Source organism: Dendropsophus ebraccatus, chromosome 5, assembly GCF_027789765.1.
Source record: "Dendropsophus ebraccatus isolate aDenEbr1 chromosome 5, aDenEbr1.pat, whole genome shotgun sequence".
Classification (NCBI taxonomy): domain Eukaryota; kingdom Metazoa; phylum Chordata; class Amphibia; order Anura; family Hylidae; genus Dendropsophus; species Dendropsophus ebraccatus.
Window position 1 is genome coordinate 9,682,615 of NC_091458.1, and position 17,671 is coordinate 9,700,285.

Here is a 17,671-nt window from a genome sequence, read left to right on the forward strand (position 1 = left end):
ACCTCTTATGTGTATGTGCAGCTTAGAGGAGTCTGTTGTCCTCTGTTATCAGCCACTCTGGGTCAGGGAGCGGCCTCCTCTACTCTCTGTTATCAGCCACTCGGGGTCAGGGAGTGGCCTCCTCTACTCTCTGTTATCAGCCACTCGGGGTCAGGGAGTGGCCCCCTCTACTCTCTGTTATCAGCCACTCAGGGCCAGGTAGCAGCCTCCTCTACTCTCTGTTATCAGCCACTCAGGGTCAGGTAACGGCCTCCTCTACTCTCTGTTATCAGCCACTCAGGGTCAGGGAGTGGCTTCATGTATTGTCCTCTGTTATCAGCCACTCAGAGCCAGGTAGCGGCCTCCTCTACTCTCTGTTATCAGCCACTCTGGTCAGGTAGTGGCCTCCTCTACTCTCTGTTATCAGCCAGTCAGGGTCAAGAAGCGGCTTCATGTATTGTCCTCTGTTATCAGCCACTCAGAGCCAGGTAGCGGCCTCCTCTACTCTCTGTTATCAGCCACTCAGGGTCAGGTAGCGGCCTCCTCTACTCTCTGTTATCAGCCACTCGGGGTCAGGGAGTGGCCTCCTCTACTCTCTGTTATCAGCCACTCAGGGTCAGGGAGCGGCTTCATGTATTGTCCTCTGTTATCAGCCACTCAGGGCCAGGGAGCAGCCTCCTCTACTCTGTTATCAGCCAGTCAGGGTCAGGGAGCGGCTTCCTCTGTTGTTTTCTGTTATCAGCTATTTCGGGCCTGGAATACACAAGTATTATACCCCCCCCCCCTCCACTTACTGGGTCTGGTCTTGTAGGTAAATAAGACCTCCAGCCCTACCATCACCTGACAGTGGGAGGGCTCCTAGGACGTCCGTTCTCCAATGCTCAATGTCAGGCGGCTGCTGTAGAATGGTAAAGCTGCCCACGCTGCCCTCAGGAGGTCACGCTAAGGATTCTGGGATGGTCCTGTTAGAGGTCAGCAAACACCCTGTTAGTAGTAGGGGAGCGCTTCCTTTTTCTCCTGTAGTACCCACTTTTCTCCAGCAGGTGGCAGCAGAGGACCATGTGCTCGGTATATGATGAGCCTTTCTGTGTTTTCCAGGGAGCGCAGCTCTTGGCGGCCTCGTTCGATGGATCGGCTCATCTGTGGAGACTGGACAGTAAATCCAGCGTAGGTCTCACTGTGCAGAGTGTTAGCGGTGATATATAATGGTGATGTGTATTATAACCAGGCCGGGGGTCTGCAGGGGCCCCCCATCGCCTCACACCCTACGATACTGGTCAGTGTTCACACTCCTGCTGCCTGTCAGTGTAAGAGCTCTGCTTGCTGTCAGCAGATGGAGTAGTATTAGCTCTATCACCCTTCCTCTATAACATAGTGACCCCGCTTCCTTGTCTTCCTCTCCAGGAGAAGCTGACCGGTCACACAGGGAAGGTGACAGCCGCCAGGTTCAAGATGTCCACGTACCGGGCGGTGACCTGCAGCATGGACAGGACGGTGCGGGAGTGGGATCTGCACAAAGCCTCCTGTAGGTGAACGCCCCCCTGTAGAATATACACCTGATATGGAGGGGGTAGTTACCTGTCAGGGCTCTGGGACAGCTGGGTGGTGGAGGGGACCTCTATATGATATGGAGGGGGTGTACTTACCTGTCAGGGCTCTGGGACAGCTGGGTGATGGGGAATACCTGTATATGATATGGGGTAGGGGTATAGTTACCTGTCAGGGCTCTGGGACAGCTGGGTGATGGAGGAGACCTGTATATGATATGGAGGGGGTATAGTTACCTGTCAGGGCTCTGGGACAGCTGGGTGATGGAGGAGACCTGTATATGATATGGAGGAGGTATAGTTACCTGTCAGGGCTCTGGGACAGCTAGGTGATGGGGAATACCTGTATATGATATGGAGGGGGGTATAGTTACCTATCAGGGCTCTGGGACAGCTGGGTGATGGAGGGGACCTGTATGATATGGAGGGGGGTAGTTACCTGTCAGGGCTCTGGGACAGCTGGGTGATGGAGGGGACCTGTATGATATGGAGGGGGGTAGTTACCTGTCAGGGCTCTGGGACAGCTGGGTGATGGAGGGAACCTGTATATGATATGGAGGGGTATAGTTACCTGTCAGGGCTCTGGGACAGTTGGGTGATGGAGGGGACCTGTATATGATATGGAGGGGGGGTATAGTTACCTGTCAGGGCTCTGGGACAGCTAGGTGATGGGGAATACCTGTATATGATATGGAGGGGGGTATAGTTACCTGTCAGGGTTCTTGGACAGCTGGGTGATGGAGGGGGGTATAGTTACCTGTCAGGGCTCTGGGACAGCTGGGTGATGGAGGAAACCTGTATATGATATGGAGGGGGGTAGTTACCTGTCAGGGCTCTGGGACAGCTAGGTGATGGGGAATACCTGTATATGATATGGAGGGGGGTATAGTTACCTGTCAGGGCTCTGGGACAGCTGGGTGATGGAGGGGACCTGTATATGATATGTGGGGGTAGTGCTGACCCTCTAGCACCCCCTGTAGTGTGATCTGGAGATGACCTTCACTTTGCTCTCTCCTTAGCTGCGCCCCCCTGAGGACATGGTAAGATGTTAGGACTGCAGGGGGGGGGGGGACATCCTGTTCCCTCATCTCACATTGTGTCCAGTGTTACCATCAGCAGGAATGTGTATGTGACGTCTACAGCTAGTCATGTGACCCAGACCCATATGGCTGCATGTATACAGCTAGTCATGTGACCCAGACCCATATGGCTGCATGTATACAGCTAGTCATGTGACCCAGACCCATATGGCTGCATGTATACAGCTAGTCATGTGACCCAGACCCATATGGCTGCATGTATACAGCTAGTCATGTGACCCAGACCCATATGGCTGCATGTATACAGCTAGTCATGTGACCCAGACCCATATGGCTGCATGTATACAGCTAGTCATGTGACCCAGACCCATATGGCTGCATGTATACAGCTAGTCATGTGACTCAGACCCATATGGCTGCATGTATACAGCTAGTCATGTGACCCAGACCCATGTATGTATGTATGTAGAGTCCTATAATCCAGAATCACATGGATACATATATACAGCTAGTGATGTGCTCCAGAACCATATGGATATGTATATACAGTATATACAGGGAGAGTCCTATTATCCAGAAGCACGTGGTATATACAGTATATACAGGGAGAGTCCTATAATCCAGAAGCATACAGTATATACAGGGAGAGTCCTATTATCCAGAAGCACATGGTATATACAGGGAGAGTCCTATAATCCAGAAGCACGTGGTATATACAGTATATACAGGGATAGTCCTATAATCCAGAAGCACGCGGTATATACAGTATATACAGGGAGAGTCCTATAATCCAGAAGCACACGGTATATACAGGGAGAGTCCTATTATCCAGAAGCACACGGTATATACGGTATATACAGGGAGAGTCCTATAATCCAGAAGCACGTGGTATATACAGTATATACAGGGAGAGTCCTATTATCCAGAAGCACACGGTATATACGGTATATACAGGGAGAGTCCTATAATCCAGAAGCACGTGGTATATACAGTATATACAGGGAGAGTCCTATTATCCAGAAGCACATGGTATATACAGGGAGAGTCCTATAATCCAGAAGCACGTGGTATATACAGGGAGAGTCCTATAATCCAGAAGCACACGGTATATACAGTATATACAGGGAGAGTCCTATAATCCAGAAGCACACAGTATATACAGGGAGAGTCCTATAATCCAGAAGCACGTGGTATATACAGTATATACAGGGATAGTCCTATAATCCAGAAGCACAAGGTATATACAGTATATACAGGGATAGTCCTATAATCCAGAAGCACGTGGTATATACAGTATATACAGGCAGAGTCCTATAGTCCAGAAGCACACAGTATATACAGGGATAGTCCTGTGATTTCACATTGGTTGCAGGCCTTGCAGTGTGGGTCACATGACTTTGTCGGCCATCTTGCTTACCCTGCGGTGTGGTTGGTGTTGCAGGTGTCCGGCAGATCCCGGTGCCCTCGTACTGCAGCGACGTCGTCTGCTCTGACTCTTATATGATCAGCGGTCACCACGACAAGAAGATCCGATTCTGGGACAGCAGGTGATGGTTATACTCCAGTCACATCCAGAGCTGCAGCAACCAGGAGCAGGGTGCACTGGGAGATCCCACAAGGCATTGCATGTACACTGGGGATGTGAGGCTATATGGGGGGGAGGGGGCTGTGAGGCTGTACTGGGGGGGGGGGGGGAGAAGCTGTACGGGGGATTATGTGAGGCTATATGGGGGGAGAGATGGGAAGCTGTATGGGGGAATGTGGGGCTATATGGGGGGCTGTGAGGCTGTACGGGGGGGGCTGTGAGGCTGTACGGGGGGGCTGTGAGGCTGTACGGGGGGGCTGTGAGGCTGTACGGGGGGCTGTGAGGCTGTACGGGGGGGCTGTGAGGCTGTACGGGGGGGCTGTGAGGCTGTACGGAGGGGGGCATGTTGAGGCTGTATGGGGGGGCATGTGAGGCTGTACGGGGGGGGGGCTGCGAGGCTGTACGGAGGGGGCATTGCGAGGCTGTACGGGGGGGCTGCGAGGCTGTACGGGGGGGGGCTGCGAAGCTGTACGGAGGGGGGCATGCGAGGCTGTACGGGGGGCTGCGAGGCTGTACGGGGGGGGCTGCGAGGCCTGTACGGGGGGGGGGGGGCTGCGAGGCTGTACGGGGGGGGGGCTGCAAGGCTGTACGGGGGGGTATGAAGCTGTACAGGGGGGGGGGGTATGAAGCTGTACAGGGGGGGGGGGGGGTATGAAGCTGTACGGCAGTCACTCCCACGCTGACTCCTCGCTCTGGCCCCCAGGTCCCCGCACTGCACCCATGAGGTGACGCTGGAGGAGAAGGTGACCTCCCTGTACATGGAGCCGGAGCAGACCCAGCTCCTCAGCTGCTCCCGGGACGACGCTCTGCGGCTGCTGGACCTGCGCACCATGAGCGTGCACCTAGTGTTCAGGTACCGTCCCCTGTGATGTCATAGTGATGTTATAGCCGTATTGCCTGTAATCATATAGTAACGTCTCTCCTTATCACAGGGCCGACGGGTTTAAGTGTGGCTGTGACTGGACCAAGGCCATCCTCAGGTAACTGCACTGATCCCAAGAGCTTACAGTCTAATTCACGTACAGCACACGTCCCATTGCTGTATTGCTCAGCAAATCTGTCTCCAGGAAAGCTGGGTGATGAGCAGCATGGTGGCCATCATAGCCCTCCCCCCGGCCATTGCTCGGCTATTTCCACGGCCGTTGCTCGGCCCTCCCCTCTCCCAGACCTGCCCCAGCTCTGATCTTTCTGTCTCTGTAGCCCGGATGCCAGTTACAGTATGGCCGGCTCCTCTGACGGGACCATCTTCATATGGAACACACGGACCGGACTCCTGGAGCACAGCCTGCCCGGGGAGCACAGGTGAGCCGCACCCGATGTAATAACTTATAATGATAGACACACATCCTGTCTATACTCACCTCCAGAGCTGCACTCAATATTCTGCTGTTACATCATGTCTCATCTTCCAGAGCTGCACTCACTATTCTGCTGTTACATCATGTCTCATCCTCCAGAGCTGCACTCACTATTCTGATGTTACATCCTGTCTCATCCTCCAGAGCTGCACTCACTATTCTGCTGTTACATCCTGTCTTATCCTCCAGAGCTGCACTCACTATTCTGCTGTTACATCATGTCTCATCCTCCAGAGCTGCACTCACTATTCTGCTGTTACATCATGTCTCATCCTCCAGAGCTGCACTCACTATTCTGCTGTTACATCATGTCTCATCCTCCAGAGCTGCACTCACTATTCTGCTGTTACATCATGTCTCATCTTCTAGAGCTGCACTCACTATTCTGCTGTTACATCATGTCTCATCCTCCAGAGCTGCACTCACTATTCTGCTGTTAAATCCTGTCTTATCCTCCAGAGCTGCACTCACTATTCTGCTGTTACATCCTGTCTTATCCTCCAGAGCTGCACTCACTATTCTGCTGTTACATCATGTCTCATCCTCCAGAGCTGCACTCACTATTCTGCTGTTACATCCTGTCTTATCCTCCAGAGCTGCACTCACTATTCTGCTTCTACATCATGTCTCATCCTCCAGAGCTGCACTCACTATTCTGCTGTTACATCATGTCTCATCCTCCAGAGCTGCACTTACTATTCTGCTGTTACATCATGTCTCATCCTCCAGAGCTGCACTCACTATTCTGCTGTTACATCATGTCTCATCCTCCAGAGCTGCACTTACTATTCTGCTGTTACATCATGTCTCATCCTCCAGAGCTGCGCTTACTATTCTGCTGTTACATCATGTCTCATCCTCCGGCACCACATGCTGTAATGCTCAGACTACAGTCAGCATCTTCCCAGCTTAAGGTGGCTGACACCAGAGAGCAGCAGATGTTGGCCAGCTGTGCGGCTCATGGTTTGTAGGTGTCCTGCAGGTGCAGTGTCCCCGGCTCCTGTAGGGGGGATTTCATGTAGTGCAGTACCCCTCCTCACCACCAGAGTGCGCTGCAGGGTAACATCATTTATTACTGCGATTCATCTACAAGGTCCTCATTTCGGGGAAGGAGCAGGGTCATCCAGCAGCACAGAGTATTTCAGGGTCTTATGCAGTCTCTCTCCGCAGTGTGGCGGTGAACGCGGTGGCCTGGTCTGTGTCTGGAGATTACGTGGTCAGCGTGGACCGAGGGAAGAAAGCCGTCCTGTGGAGCGAGTACTGACAGAAGGCGCAGGGGGCGGGGTCACTCACAGAGCTCCACCCCCTCCGGCAGGGCACCAGCCACAGACCTGGCAATGGGAGCGATGCGAGATCTGCCGCCAGATATGACTGATGTAGCAGAGCCAAACGGGTTACTTTACTGTGCCATTATAATGGAGAAGAAATGATGTTACATGGGACTGCTGGTGACACATACTGTTACATAGGACTGCTGGTGACAGATACTTCAACACTGGAGGAGAAGAGATTACCTGCAGTCCTATGTAACACAATACATGGTGACAAACACAGTCATTGAGATCAACAGTGAAGAAATGTGTTGGGTGTGCCCTGAGCCGGTGGGCGTGTCCTGAGCCGGTGGGCGTGGCTATGACTGGTCACTATCCATACTCGGGGTTCCCCCATATCTCCTGGGGCGGGGGAGGGGAGCGCTATCTGCACTTTATCCTTCATATAAAGATCTTATTTGTATAATAACTTGTCGGCGTCTGTTATGATTGTGTAAAATGTGCTGCTGGACTACAACTCCCAGCATGCCCTGATAGCTGGGGACACTGCTCTAGTCACTTCCAAAGCTGCATGGACAGTCCTTAGTATCCTGTAAGCCCCCAGGCCAGCTGCTCTGTAGAGGCCTCTGCTGTGTCGCACCATGGGAGATGTAGTGTGAGCTGTGTGATAGCAGGTCTCTATGTGATGCAGCAGAGTGCAGTATGCTACAGCAGCTCTGGCAGTGATTGCAGGACAGGAGGGGATGCAGCTCTGGCAGTGATTGCAGGACAGGAGGGGATGTAGCTCTGGCAGTGAGTGGAGGAAAGGAACTGTCGTAGCTTTGGCAATGAGTGGAGGACAGGTGGTGATGCAGCTCCGGCAGTGAATGGAGGACTGGAGGGGAAGCAGCTCTGGCAGTGAGTTGAGGATTGGAGGGGATGCAGCTCTGGCAGGGAGTGGAGCACAGGAGGGATGCAGCTCTGGCAGTGAGTGGAGCACAGGAGGGGATGGAGCACAGGAAAGAATGCAGCTCTGGCAGTCAGTGGAGCACAGGAGGTTATGCAGCTCTGGCAGTGAGTGGAGCATAGGAGAGGATGCAGCTCTGGCAGTCAGTGGAGCACAGGAGAGGATGCAGCTCTGGCAGTGAGTGGAGCACAGGAGGGGATGCAGCTCTGGCAGTGAGTGGAGCACAGGAGGGGATGCAGCTCTGGCAGTGAGTGGAGCTCAGGAGGGGATGCAGCTCTGGCAGTGAGTGGAGCACAGGAGGGGATGCAGCTCTGGCAGTGAGTGGAGCACAGGAGGGGATGCAGCTCTTGCAGTGAGTGGAGCACAGGAGGGGATGCAGCTCTGGCAGTGAGTGGAGCACAGGAGGTGATGGAGCACAGGAGGGGATGCAGCTCTTGCAGTGAGTGGAGCACAGGAGGGGATGCAGCTCTGGCAGTGAGTGGAGCACAGGAGGGGATGCAGCTCTGGCAGTGAGTGGAGCACAGGAGGGGATGCAGCTCTGGCAGTGAGTGGAGCTCAGGAGGGGATGCAGCTCTGGCAGTGAGTGGAGCACAGGAGGGGATGCAGCTCTGGCAGTGAGTGGAGCACAGGAGGGGATGAAGCTCTGGCAGTGAGTGGAGCACAGGAGGGGATGCAGCTCTGGCAGTGAGTGGAGCACAGGAGGGGATGCAGCTCTGGCAGTGAGTGGAGCATAGGAGAGGATGCAGCTCTGGCAGTCAGTGGAGCACAGGAGAGGATGCAGCTCTGGCAGTGAGTGGAGCACAGGAGAGGATGCAGCTCTGGCAGTGAGTGGAGCACAGGAGAGGATGCAGCTCTGGCAGTGAGTGGAGCATAGGAGAGGATGCAGCTCTGGCAGTCAGTGGAGCACAGGAGAGGATGCAGCTCTGGCAGTGAGTGGAGCACAGGAGGGGATGCAGCTCTGGCAGTGAGTGGAGCACAGGAGGGGATGCAGCTCTGGCAGTGAGTGGAGCACAGGAGGGGATGCATCCTGTGATGGATGGTGGGAGTATTACTCCACGTTACCTAACCTCTCATCAGAGTAATGGAGCTGCTTATAGGGAATCCTCTTATCCTGTGTACAGATTGTATATTACAGTTACCTCTAGTATTAGCATTAGGTCGGCTGAAGGGGGGGGGGGGGGGGGGGCTCTGAGATCTCCTTATTTATAAGGGGCCTGAAGTATGTAGCAGAGCTGATTGTGCGCGGCCACACATTACTATATTCTTCCCTGGATGATAATGTTCCTGGTTGGGAACCTTTCTCTTGGTGACGACTTCTATAGGAGGAGGAGGTATATATAACACTATAGGAGGAGGTATATATAACACTATAGGAGGAGGAGGTATATATAACACTATAGGAGGATGTATATATAACACTATAGGAGGAGGTATATATAACACTATAGGAGGAGGAGGTATATATAACACTATAGGAGGAGGTATATATAACACTATAGGAGGAGGTATATATAACACTATAGGAGGAGGAGGTATATATAACACTATAGGAGGAGGAGGTATATATAACACTATAGGAGGATGTATATATAACACTATAGGAGGATGTATATATAACACTATAGGAGGAGGTATATATAACACTATAGGAGGAGGCGGTATATATAACACTATAGGAGGAGGAGGTATATATAACACTATAGGAGGAGGAGGTATATATAACACTATAGGAGGAGGTATATATAACACTATAGGAGGAGGTATATATAACACTATAATAGGAGGATGTATATACACTATAGGAGGAGGAGGTATATACACTATATGAGGAGGAGGAGGTATATATAACACTATAGGAGGAGGTATATATAACACTATAGGAGGAGGTATATATAACACTATAGGAGGAGGAGGTATATATAACACTATAGGAGGAGGTATATATAACACTATAGGAGGAGGAGGTATATATAACACTATAGGAGGAGGTATATAACACTATAGGAGGATGTATATATAACACTATAGGAGGAGGAGGTATATATAACACTATAGGGGGGGTATATAACACTATAGAAGGAGGAGGTATATATAACACTATAGGAGGATGTATATATAACACTATAGGAGGAGGTATATATAACACTATAGGAGGAGGTATATATAACACTATAGGAGGAGGTATAGAACGATATAGGAGGAGGTATATAGAACACTATAGGAGGAGGTATATATAACACTATAGGAGGAGGTATATAACACTATAGGAGGAGGCGGTATATATAACACTATAGGAGGAGGAGGTATATAACACTATAGGAGGAGGAGGTATATATAACACTATAGGAGGAGGAGGTATATATAACACTATAGGAGGAGGTATATATAACACTATAGGAGAAGGTATATATAACACTATAGGAGGAGGAGGTATATATAACACTATAGGAGGAGGAGGAGGTGTATAACACTATAGGGGGAGGTATATATAACACTATAGAAGGAGGAGGTATATATAACACTATAGGAGGAGGTATATACACTATAGGAGGAGGAGGAGGTATATAACACTATAGGGGGGTAGATAACACTATAGAAGGAGGAGGTATATATAACACTATAGGAGGAGGAGGTATATATAACACTATAGGAGGAGGAGGTATATATAACACTATAGGAGGAGGTATATATAACACTATAGGAGGAGGTATATATAACACTATAGGAGGAGGTATATATAACACTATAATAGGAGGAGGTATATACACTATAGGAGGAGGAGGAGGTATATATAACACTATAGGAGGAGGTATATATAACACTATAGGAGGAGGAATATAACACTATAGGAGGAGGAGGAGGTATATATAACACTATAGGAGGTATATATAACACTATAGGAGGAGGAGGTATATATAACACTATAGGAGGATGTATATATAACACTATAGGAGGATGTATATATAACACTATAGGAGGAGGTATATATAACACTATAGGAGGAGGAATATAACACTATAGGAGGAGGAGGAGGTATATATAACACTATAGGAGGAGGAGGTATATATATAACACTATAGGAGGAGGAGGTATATATAACACTATAGGAGGAGGAGGTATATATAACACTATAGGAGGAGGAGGTATATAACACTATAGGAGGAGGAGGTATATATAACACTATAGGAGGAGGTATATAGAACACTATAGGAGGATGTATATATAACACTATAGGAGGAGGTATATAACACTATAGGAGGAGGCGGTATATATAACACTATAGGAGGAGGAGGTATATAACACTATAGGAGGAGGAGGTATATATAACACTATAGGAGGAGGAGGTATATATAACACTATAGGAGGAGGTATATATAACACTATAATAGGAGGAGGTATATACACTATAGGAGGAGGAGGAGGTATATATAACACTATAGGAGGAGGTATATATAACACTATAGGAGGAGGAGGTATATATAACACTATAGGAGAAGGTATATATAACACTATAGGAGGAGGAGGAGGTATATATAACACTATAGAAGGAGGAGGTATATATAACACTATAGGAGGAGGAGGTATATATAACACTATAGGAGGAGGTATATATAACACTATAGGAGAAGGTATATATAACACTATAGGAGGAGGAGGTATATATAACACTATAGGAGGAGGAGGTATATATAACACTATAGGAGGAGGAGGAGGTGTATAACACTATAGGGGGAGGTATATATAACACTATAGAAGGAGGAGGTATATATAACACTATAGGAGGAGGTATATACACTATAGGAGGAGGAGGAGGTATATAACACTATAGGGGGGTATATAACACTATAGGAGGAGGAGGTATATATAACACTATAGGAGGAGGAGGTATATATAACACTATAGGAGGAGGAGGTATATATAACACTATAGGAGGAGGAGGTATATAACACTATAGGAGGAGGAGGTATATAACACTATAGGAGGAGGAGGTATATATAACACTATAGGAGGAGGTATATATAACACTATAGGAGAAGGTATATATAACACTATAGGAGGAGGAGGTATATATAACACTATAGGAGGAGGAGGAGGTATATAACACTATAGGAGGAGGTATATAACACTATAGGAGGAGGAGGTATATATAACACTATAGGAGGAGGTATATATAACACTATAGGAGGAGGTATATACACTATAGGAGGAGGAGGAGGTATATATAACACTATAGGAGGAGGAATATAACACTATAGGAGGAGGAGGTATATATAACACTATAGGAGGTATATATAACACTATAGGAGGAGGAGGTATATATAACACTATAGGAGGATGTATATATAACACTATAGGAGGATGTATATATAACACTATAGGAGGAGGTATATATAACACTATAGGAGGAGGAGGAGGTATATATAACACTATAGAAGGAGGAGGTATATATAACACTATAGGAGGAGGAGGTATATATAACACTATAGGAGGAGGAGGTATATATAACACTATAGGAGGAGGAGGAGGTATATATAACACTATAGGAGGAGGTATATAACACTATAGGAGGAGGTATATATAACACTATAGGAGGAGGAGGTATATATAACACTATAGGAGGAGGAGGTATATATAACACTATAGGAGGAGGTATATATAACACTATAGGAGGAGGTATATAACACTATAGGAGGAGGCGGTATATATAACACTATAGGAGGAGGAGGTATATATAACACTATAGGAGGAGGTATATATAACACTATAGGAGGAGGAGGAGGTATATATAACACTATAGGAGGAGGAGGAGGTATATATAACACTATAGGAGGAGGAGGAGGTATATATAACACTAGCAGGAGGTATATATAACACTATAGGAGGAGGAGGAGGTATATATAACACTATAGAAGGAGGAGGTATATATAACACTATAGGAGGAGGAGGTATATATAACACTATAGGAGGAGGTATATATAACACTATAGGAGGAGGAGGAGGTATATATAACACTATAGGAGGAGGAGGTATATATAACACTATAGAAGGTATATACACTATAGGAGGAGGTATATATAACACTATAGGAGGAGAAAGTATATATAACACTATAGCAGGAGGTATATATAACACTATAGGAGGAGGAGGTATATATAACACTATAGGAGGAGGAGGTATATATAACACTATAGGAGGAGGTATATACACTATAGGAGGAGGAGGAGGTATATAACACTATAGGGGGGTATATAACACTATAGAAGGAGGAGGTATATATAACACTATAGAAGGTATATACACTATAGGAGGAGGTATATAACACTATAGGAGGAGGAGAAAGTATATATAACACTATAGCAGGAGGTATATATAACACTATAGGAGGAGGTATATACACTATAGGAGGAGGAGGTATATAACACTATAGGGGGGTATATAACACTATAGAAGGAGGAGGTATATATAACACTATAGCAGGAGGTATATATAACACTATAGGAGGAGGTATATACACTATAGGAGGAGGAGGAGGTATATATACACTATAGGAGGAGGAGGTATATATAACACTATAGGAGGAGGAGGTATATATAACACTATAGGAGGAGGAGAAGGTATATATAACACTATAGCAGGAGGTATATATAACACTATAGCAGGAGGTATATATAACACTATAGGAGGAGGTATATATAACACTATAGGAGGAGGAGGAGGTATATAACACTATAGGAGGAGGAGGTATATATACACTATAGGAGGAGGTATATATAACACTATAGGAGGAGGAGGTATATATAACACTAGGAGGAGGCGGTATATATAACACTATAGGGGGAGGTATATATAACACTATAGGAGGAGGAGGTATATATACACTATAGGAGGAGGAGGTATATATAACACTATAGGGGGAGGTATATATAACACTATAGAAGGAGGATGTATATATAACACTATAGGAGGAGGAGGTATATATAACACTATAGGAGGAGGTATATATAACACTATAGGAGGAGGTATATATATAACACTATAGAAGGAGGAGGTATATATAACACTATAGGAGGAGGAGGTATATATAACACTATAGGAGGAGGTATATATAACACTATAGGAGGAGGAGGTATATGTAACACTATAGGAGGAGGGGGAGGTATATATAACACTATAGGAGGAGGAGGTATATATAACACTATAGGAGGAGGTATATATAACACTATAGGAGGAGGTATATATAACACTATAGGAGGAGGAGGTATATATAACACTATAGGAGGAGGAGGTATATATAACACTATAGGAGGAGGAGGTATATGTAACACTATAGGAGGAGGGGGAGGTATATATAACACTATAGGAGGAGGAGGTATATGTAACACTATAGGAGGAGGGGGAGGTATATATAACACTATAGGAGGAGGAGGTATATATAACACTATAGGAGGAGGAAGAGGTATATATAACACTATAGGGGGGGTATATAACACTATAGAAGGAGGAGGTATATATAACACTATAGGGGGAGGTATATATATAACACTATAGAAGGAGGAGGTATATATAACACTATAGGAGGAGGAGGTATATATAACACTATAGGAGGAGGAGGTATATATAACACTATAGGAGGAGGAGGTATATATAACACTATAGAAGGAGGAGGTATATATAACACTATAGGAGGAGGTATATAAAACACTATAGGAGGAGGAGGTATATATAACACTATAGGGGGAGGTATATATAACACTATAGGGGGAGGTATATATAACACTATAGGAGGAGGTATATATAACACTATAGGAGGAGGAGGTATATACACTAGAGGAGGTGTGTGTATATATATAATCTATCACCATAGGGGCGGGTATATCCCATTAGCCGTGTATACAGGACACATCTGCCTCCTCTCCATCTTGCTGACATCACTTTGTTCCATTGCTCTCTGGTTCCGGTGTTGCGGCTCTCCTGGTGACCATCACACATACATACAGCTGGATAAGTGCCGGAGATTTATTACCCCAGGCTGGGACCATTACAGGCACTTAGCTGTCCGGGCCCTGATCCTCCGGGGCCCCATAACATCAGCATCCCGGCAGTGTGAGTGCAGCTCTGGGGTGTGATACATGAGGAATGGCCGCCGCTTGTGTCCTGCTCACAGATACTAGAAGGAAACCATTCTCCCTCCTCACAGACACTATGCAGCACCCAGAGATGGCAGATACCCGCACCACCTCGACACAGGCGGCCCCTCCATTACTCCTCCTGTCAGTGCCCGTACAATCTCCAGACACAGGCGGCCCCTCCATTTCACCTCCTGTCTCTGCCCGCACCATCTCCAGACACAGGCGGCCCCTCCATTACTCCTCATGTCAGTGCCCGTACAATCTCCAGACACAGGCGGCCCCTCCATTACTCCTCCTGTCTCTGCCCGCACCATCTCCAGACACAGGCGGCCCCTCCATTACACCCCCTGTCTCTGCCCCTCCATCACCAGACACAGGCGGCCCCTCCATTACACCTCCTGTCAGTGCCCGCACCATCTCCAGACACAGGCGGCCCCTCCATTACTCCTCCTGTCTCTGCCCGCACCATACAGACACAGGCGGCCCATCCATTACACCTCCTGTCTCTGCCCGCACCATACAGACACAGGCGGCCCATCCATTACACCTCCTGTCTCTGCCCGCACCATACAGACACAGGCGGCCCATCCATTACACCTCCTGTCTCTGCTCCCACCATCTCCAGACACAGGCGGCCCCTCCAATACACATCTGTCTCTGCCCGCACCATCTCTAGACACAGACGGCCCCTCCATTACACCTCATGTCTCTGCCCGCACCATCTCCAGACACAGGCGGCCCCTCCATTACACCTCCTGTCTCTGCCCGCACCATCTCTAGACACAGACGGCCCCTCCATTACACCTCATGTCTCTGCCCGCACCATCTCCAGACACAGGCGGCCCCTCCATTACACCTCCTGTCTCTGCCCGCACCATCTCCAGACACAGGCGGCCCCTCCATTACACCTCCTGTCACTGCTCCCCCATCTCCAGACACAGGCGGCCCCTCCATTACACCTCCTATCTCTGCCCGCACCATCTCCAGACACAGGCGGCCCCTCCATTACACCTCCTGTCTCTGCCCGCACCATCTCCAGACACAGGCGGCCCCTCCAATACACACCTGTCTCTGCCCGCACCATCTCCAGACACAGGCGGCCCTTCCATTACACCTCCTGTCTCTGCCCGCACCATCCCCAGACACAGGCGGCCCCTCCATTACACCTCCTGTCTCTGCTCCCCATCCCCAGGCGGCCCCTCCATTACACCCCCTGTCTCTGCCCGCACCATCTCCAGACACAGGCGGCCCCTCCATTACACCTCCTGTCTCTGCCCGCACCATCTCCAGACACAGGCGGCCCCTCCATTACACCTCCTGTCTCTGCCCGCACCATCTCCAGACACAGGCGGCCCCTCCATTACACCTCATGTCTCTGCCCCCCACCATCTCCAGACACAGGCGGCCCCTCCATTACACCTCCTGTCTCTGCCCCCATCCCCAGACACAGGCGGCCCCTCCATTACACCTCCTGTCTCTGCCCGCACCATCTCCAGACACAGGCGACCCCTCCATACACCTCCTATCTCTGCCCCCCCCCCTATCTCCAGACACAGGCGGCCCCTCCATTACACCTCCTGTCTCTGCTCCCCATCTCTAGACACAGGCGGCCCCTCCGTTACACCTCCTGTCTCTGCCCGCACCATCACCAGACACAGGTGGCCCCTCCATTACTCCTCCTGTCTCTGCTCCCCATCCCCAGGCGGCCCCTCCATTACACCCCCTGTCTCTGCCCGCACCATCTCCAGACACAGACGGCCCCTCCATTACACCTCCTGTCTCTGCCCCTCCATCACCAGACACAGGCGGCCCCTCCATTACACCTCCTGTCTCTGCCCGCACCATCTCCAGATACAGGCAGCCCCTCCATTACACCTCCTGTCTCTGCTCCCCATCTCTAGACACAGGCGGCCCCTCCGTTACACCTCCTATCTCTGCCCGCACCATCTCCAGACACAGGCGGCCCCTCAATTACACCTCCTGTCTCTGCCCGCACCATACAGACACAGGCGGCCCATCCATTACACCTCCTGTCTCTGCCCGCACCATACAGACACAGGCGGCCCATCCATTACACCTCCTGTCTCTGCTCCCACCATCTCCAGACACAGGCGGCCCCTCCATTACACCTCCTGTCTCTGCCCGCACCATCTCTAGACACAGACGGCCCCTCCATTACACCTCATGTCTCTGCCCGCACCATCTCCAGACACAGGCGGCCCCTCCATTACACCTCCTGTCTCTGCCCGCACCATCTCCAGACACAGGCGGCCCCTCCATTACACCTCCTGTCACTGCTCCCCCATCTCCAGACACAGGCGGCCCCTCCATTACACCTCCTATCTCTGCCCGCACCATCTCCAGACACAGGCGGCCCCTCCATTACACCTCCTGTCTCTGCCCGCACCATCTCCAGACACAGGCGGCCCCTCCAATACACACCTGTCTCTGCCCGCACCATCTCCAGACACAGGCGGCCCTTCCATTACACCTCCTGTCTCTGCCCGCACCATCCCCAGACACAGGCGGCCCCTCCATTACACCTCCTGTCTCTGCTCCCCATCCCCAGGCGGCCCCTCCATTACACCTCCTGTCTCTGCCCGTACCATCTCCAGACACAGGCGGCCCCTCCATTACACCTCCTGTCTCTGCCCGCACCATCTCCAGACACAGGCGGCCCCTCCATTACACCTCCTCTCTCTGCCCGCACCATCTCCAGACACAGGCGGCCCCTCCATTACACCTCATGTCTCTGCCCCCCACCATCTCCAGACACAGGCGGCCCCTCCATTACACCTCCTGTCTCTGCCCCCAT

At 49.6% G+C, this 17,671-nt stretch overlaps 1 protein-coding gene across 2 annotated transcripts in view; it reads left to right on the forward strand.

The window, feature by feature from the left end:
* The window catches only part of ATG16L2 (autophagy related 16 like 2), a 47,470-nt gene that overhangs the window by 27,216 nt on the left and 2,583 nt on the right, over nucleotides 1–17,671 (forward strand). Inside the window, exons 12-18 of one of the 2 annotated variants that reach the window (XM_069969464.1) lie at nucleotides 1,078–1,146; nucleotides 1,384–1,504; nucleotides 4,008–4,113; nucleotides 4,855–5,004; nucleotides 5,084–5,131; nucleotides 5,352–5,453; nucleotides 6,680–7,249. In XM_069969464.1, coding sequence (XP_069825565.1) covers nucleotides 1,078–1,146; nucleotides 1,384–1,504; nucleotides 4,008–4,113; nucleotides 4,855–5,004; nucleotides 5,084–5,131; nucleotides 5,352–5,453; nucleotides 6,680–6,773 — 690 coding nt within the window. In that variant the 3' untranslated portion in view covers nucleotides 6,774–7,249. Of the gene's footprint in view, nucleotides 1–1,077; nucleotides 1,147–1,383; nucleotides 1,505–4,007; nucleotides 4,114–4,854; nucleotides 5,005–5,083; nucleotides 5,132–5,351; nucleotides 5,454–6,679; nucleotides 7,250–17,671 lie in introns of those variants that run through there. The other variant, XM_069969465.1, reaches the window with a different exon arrangement.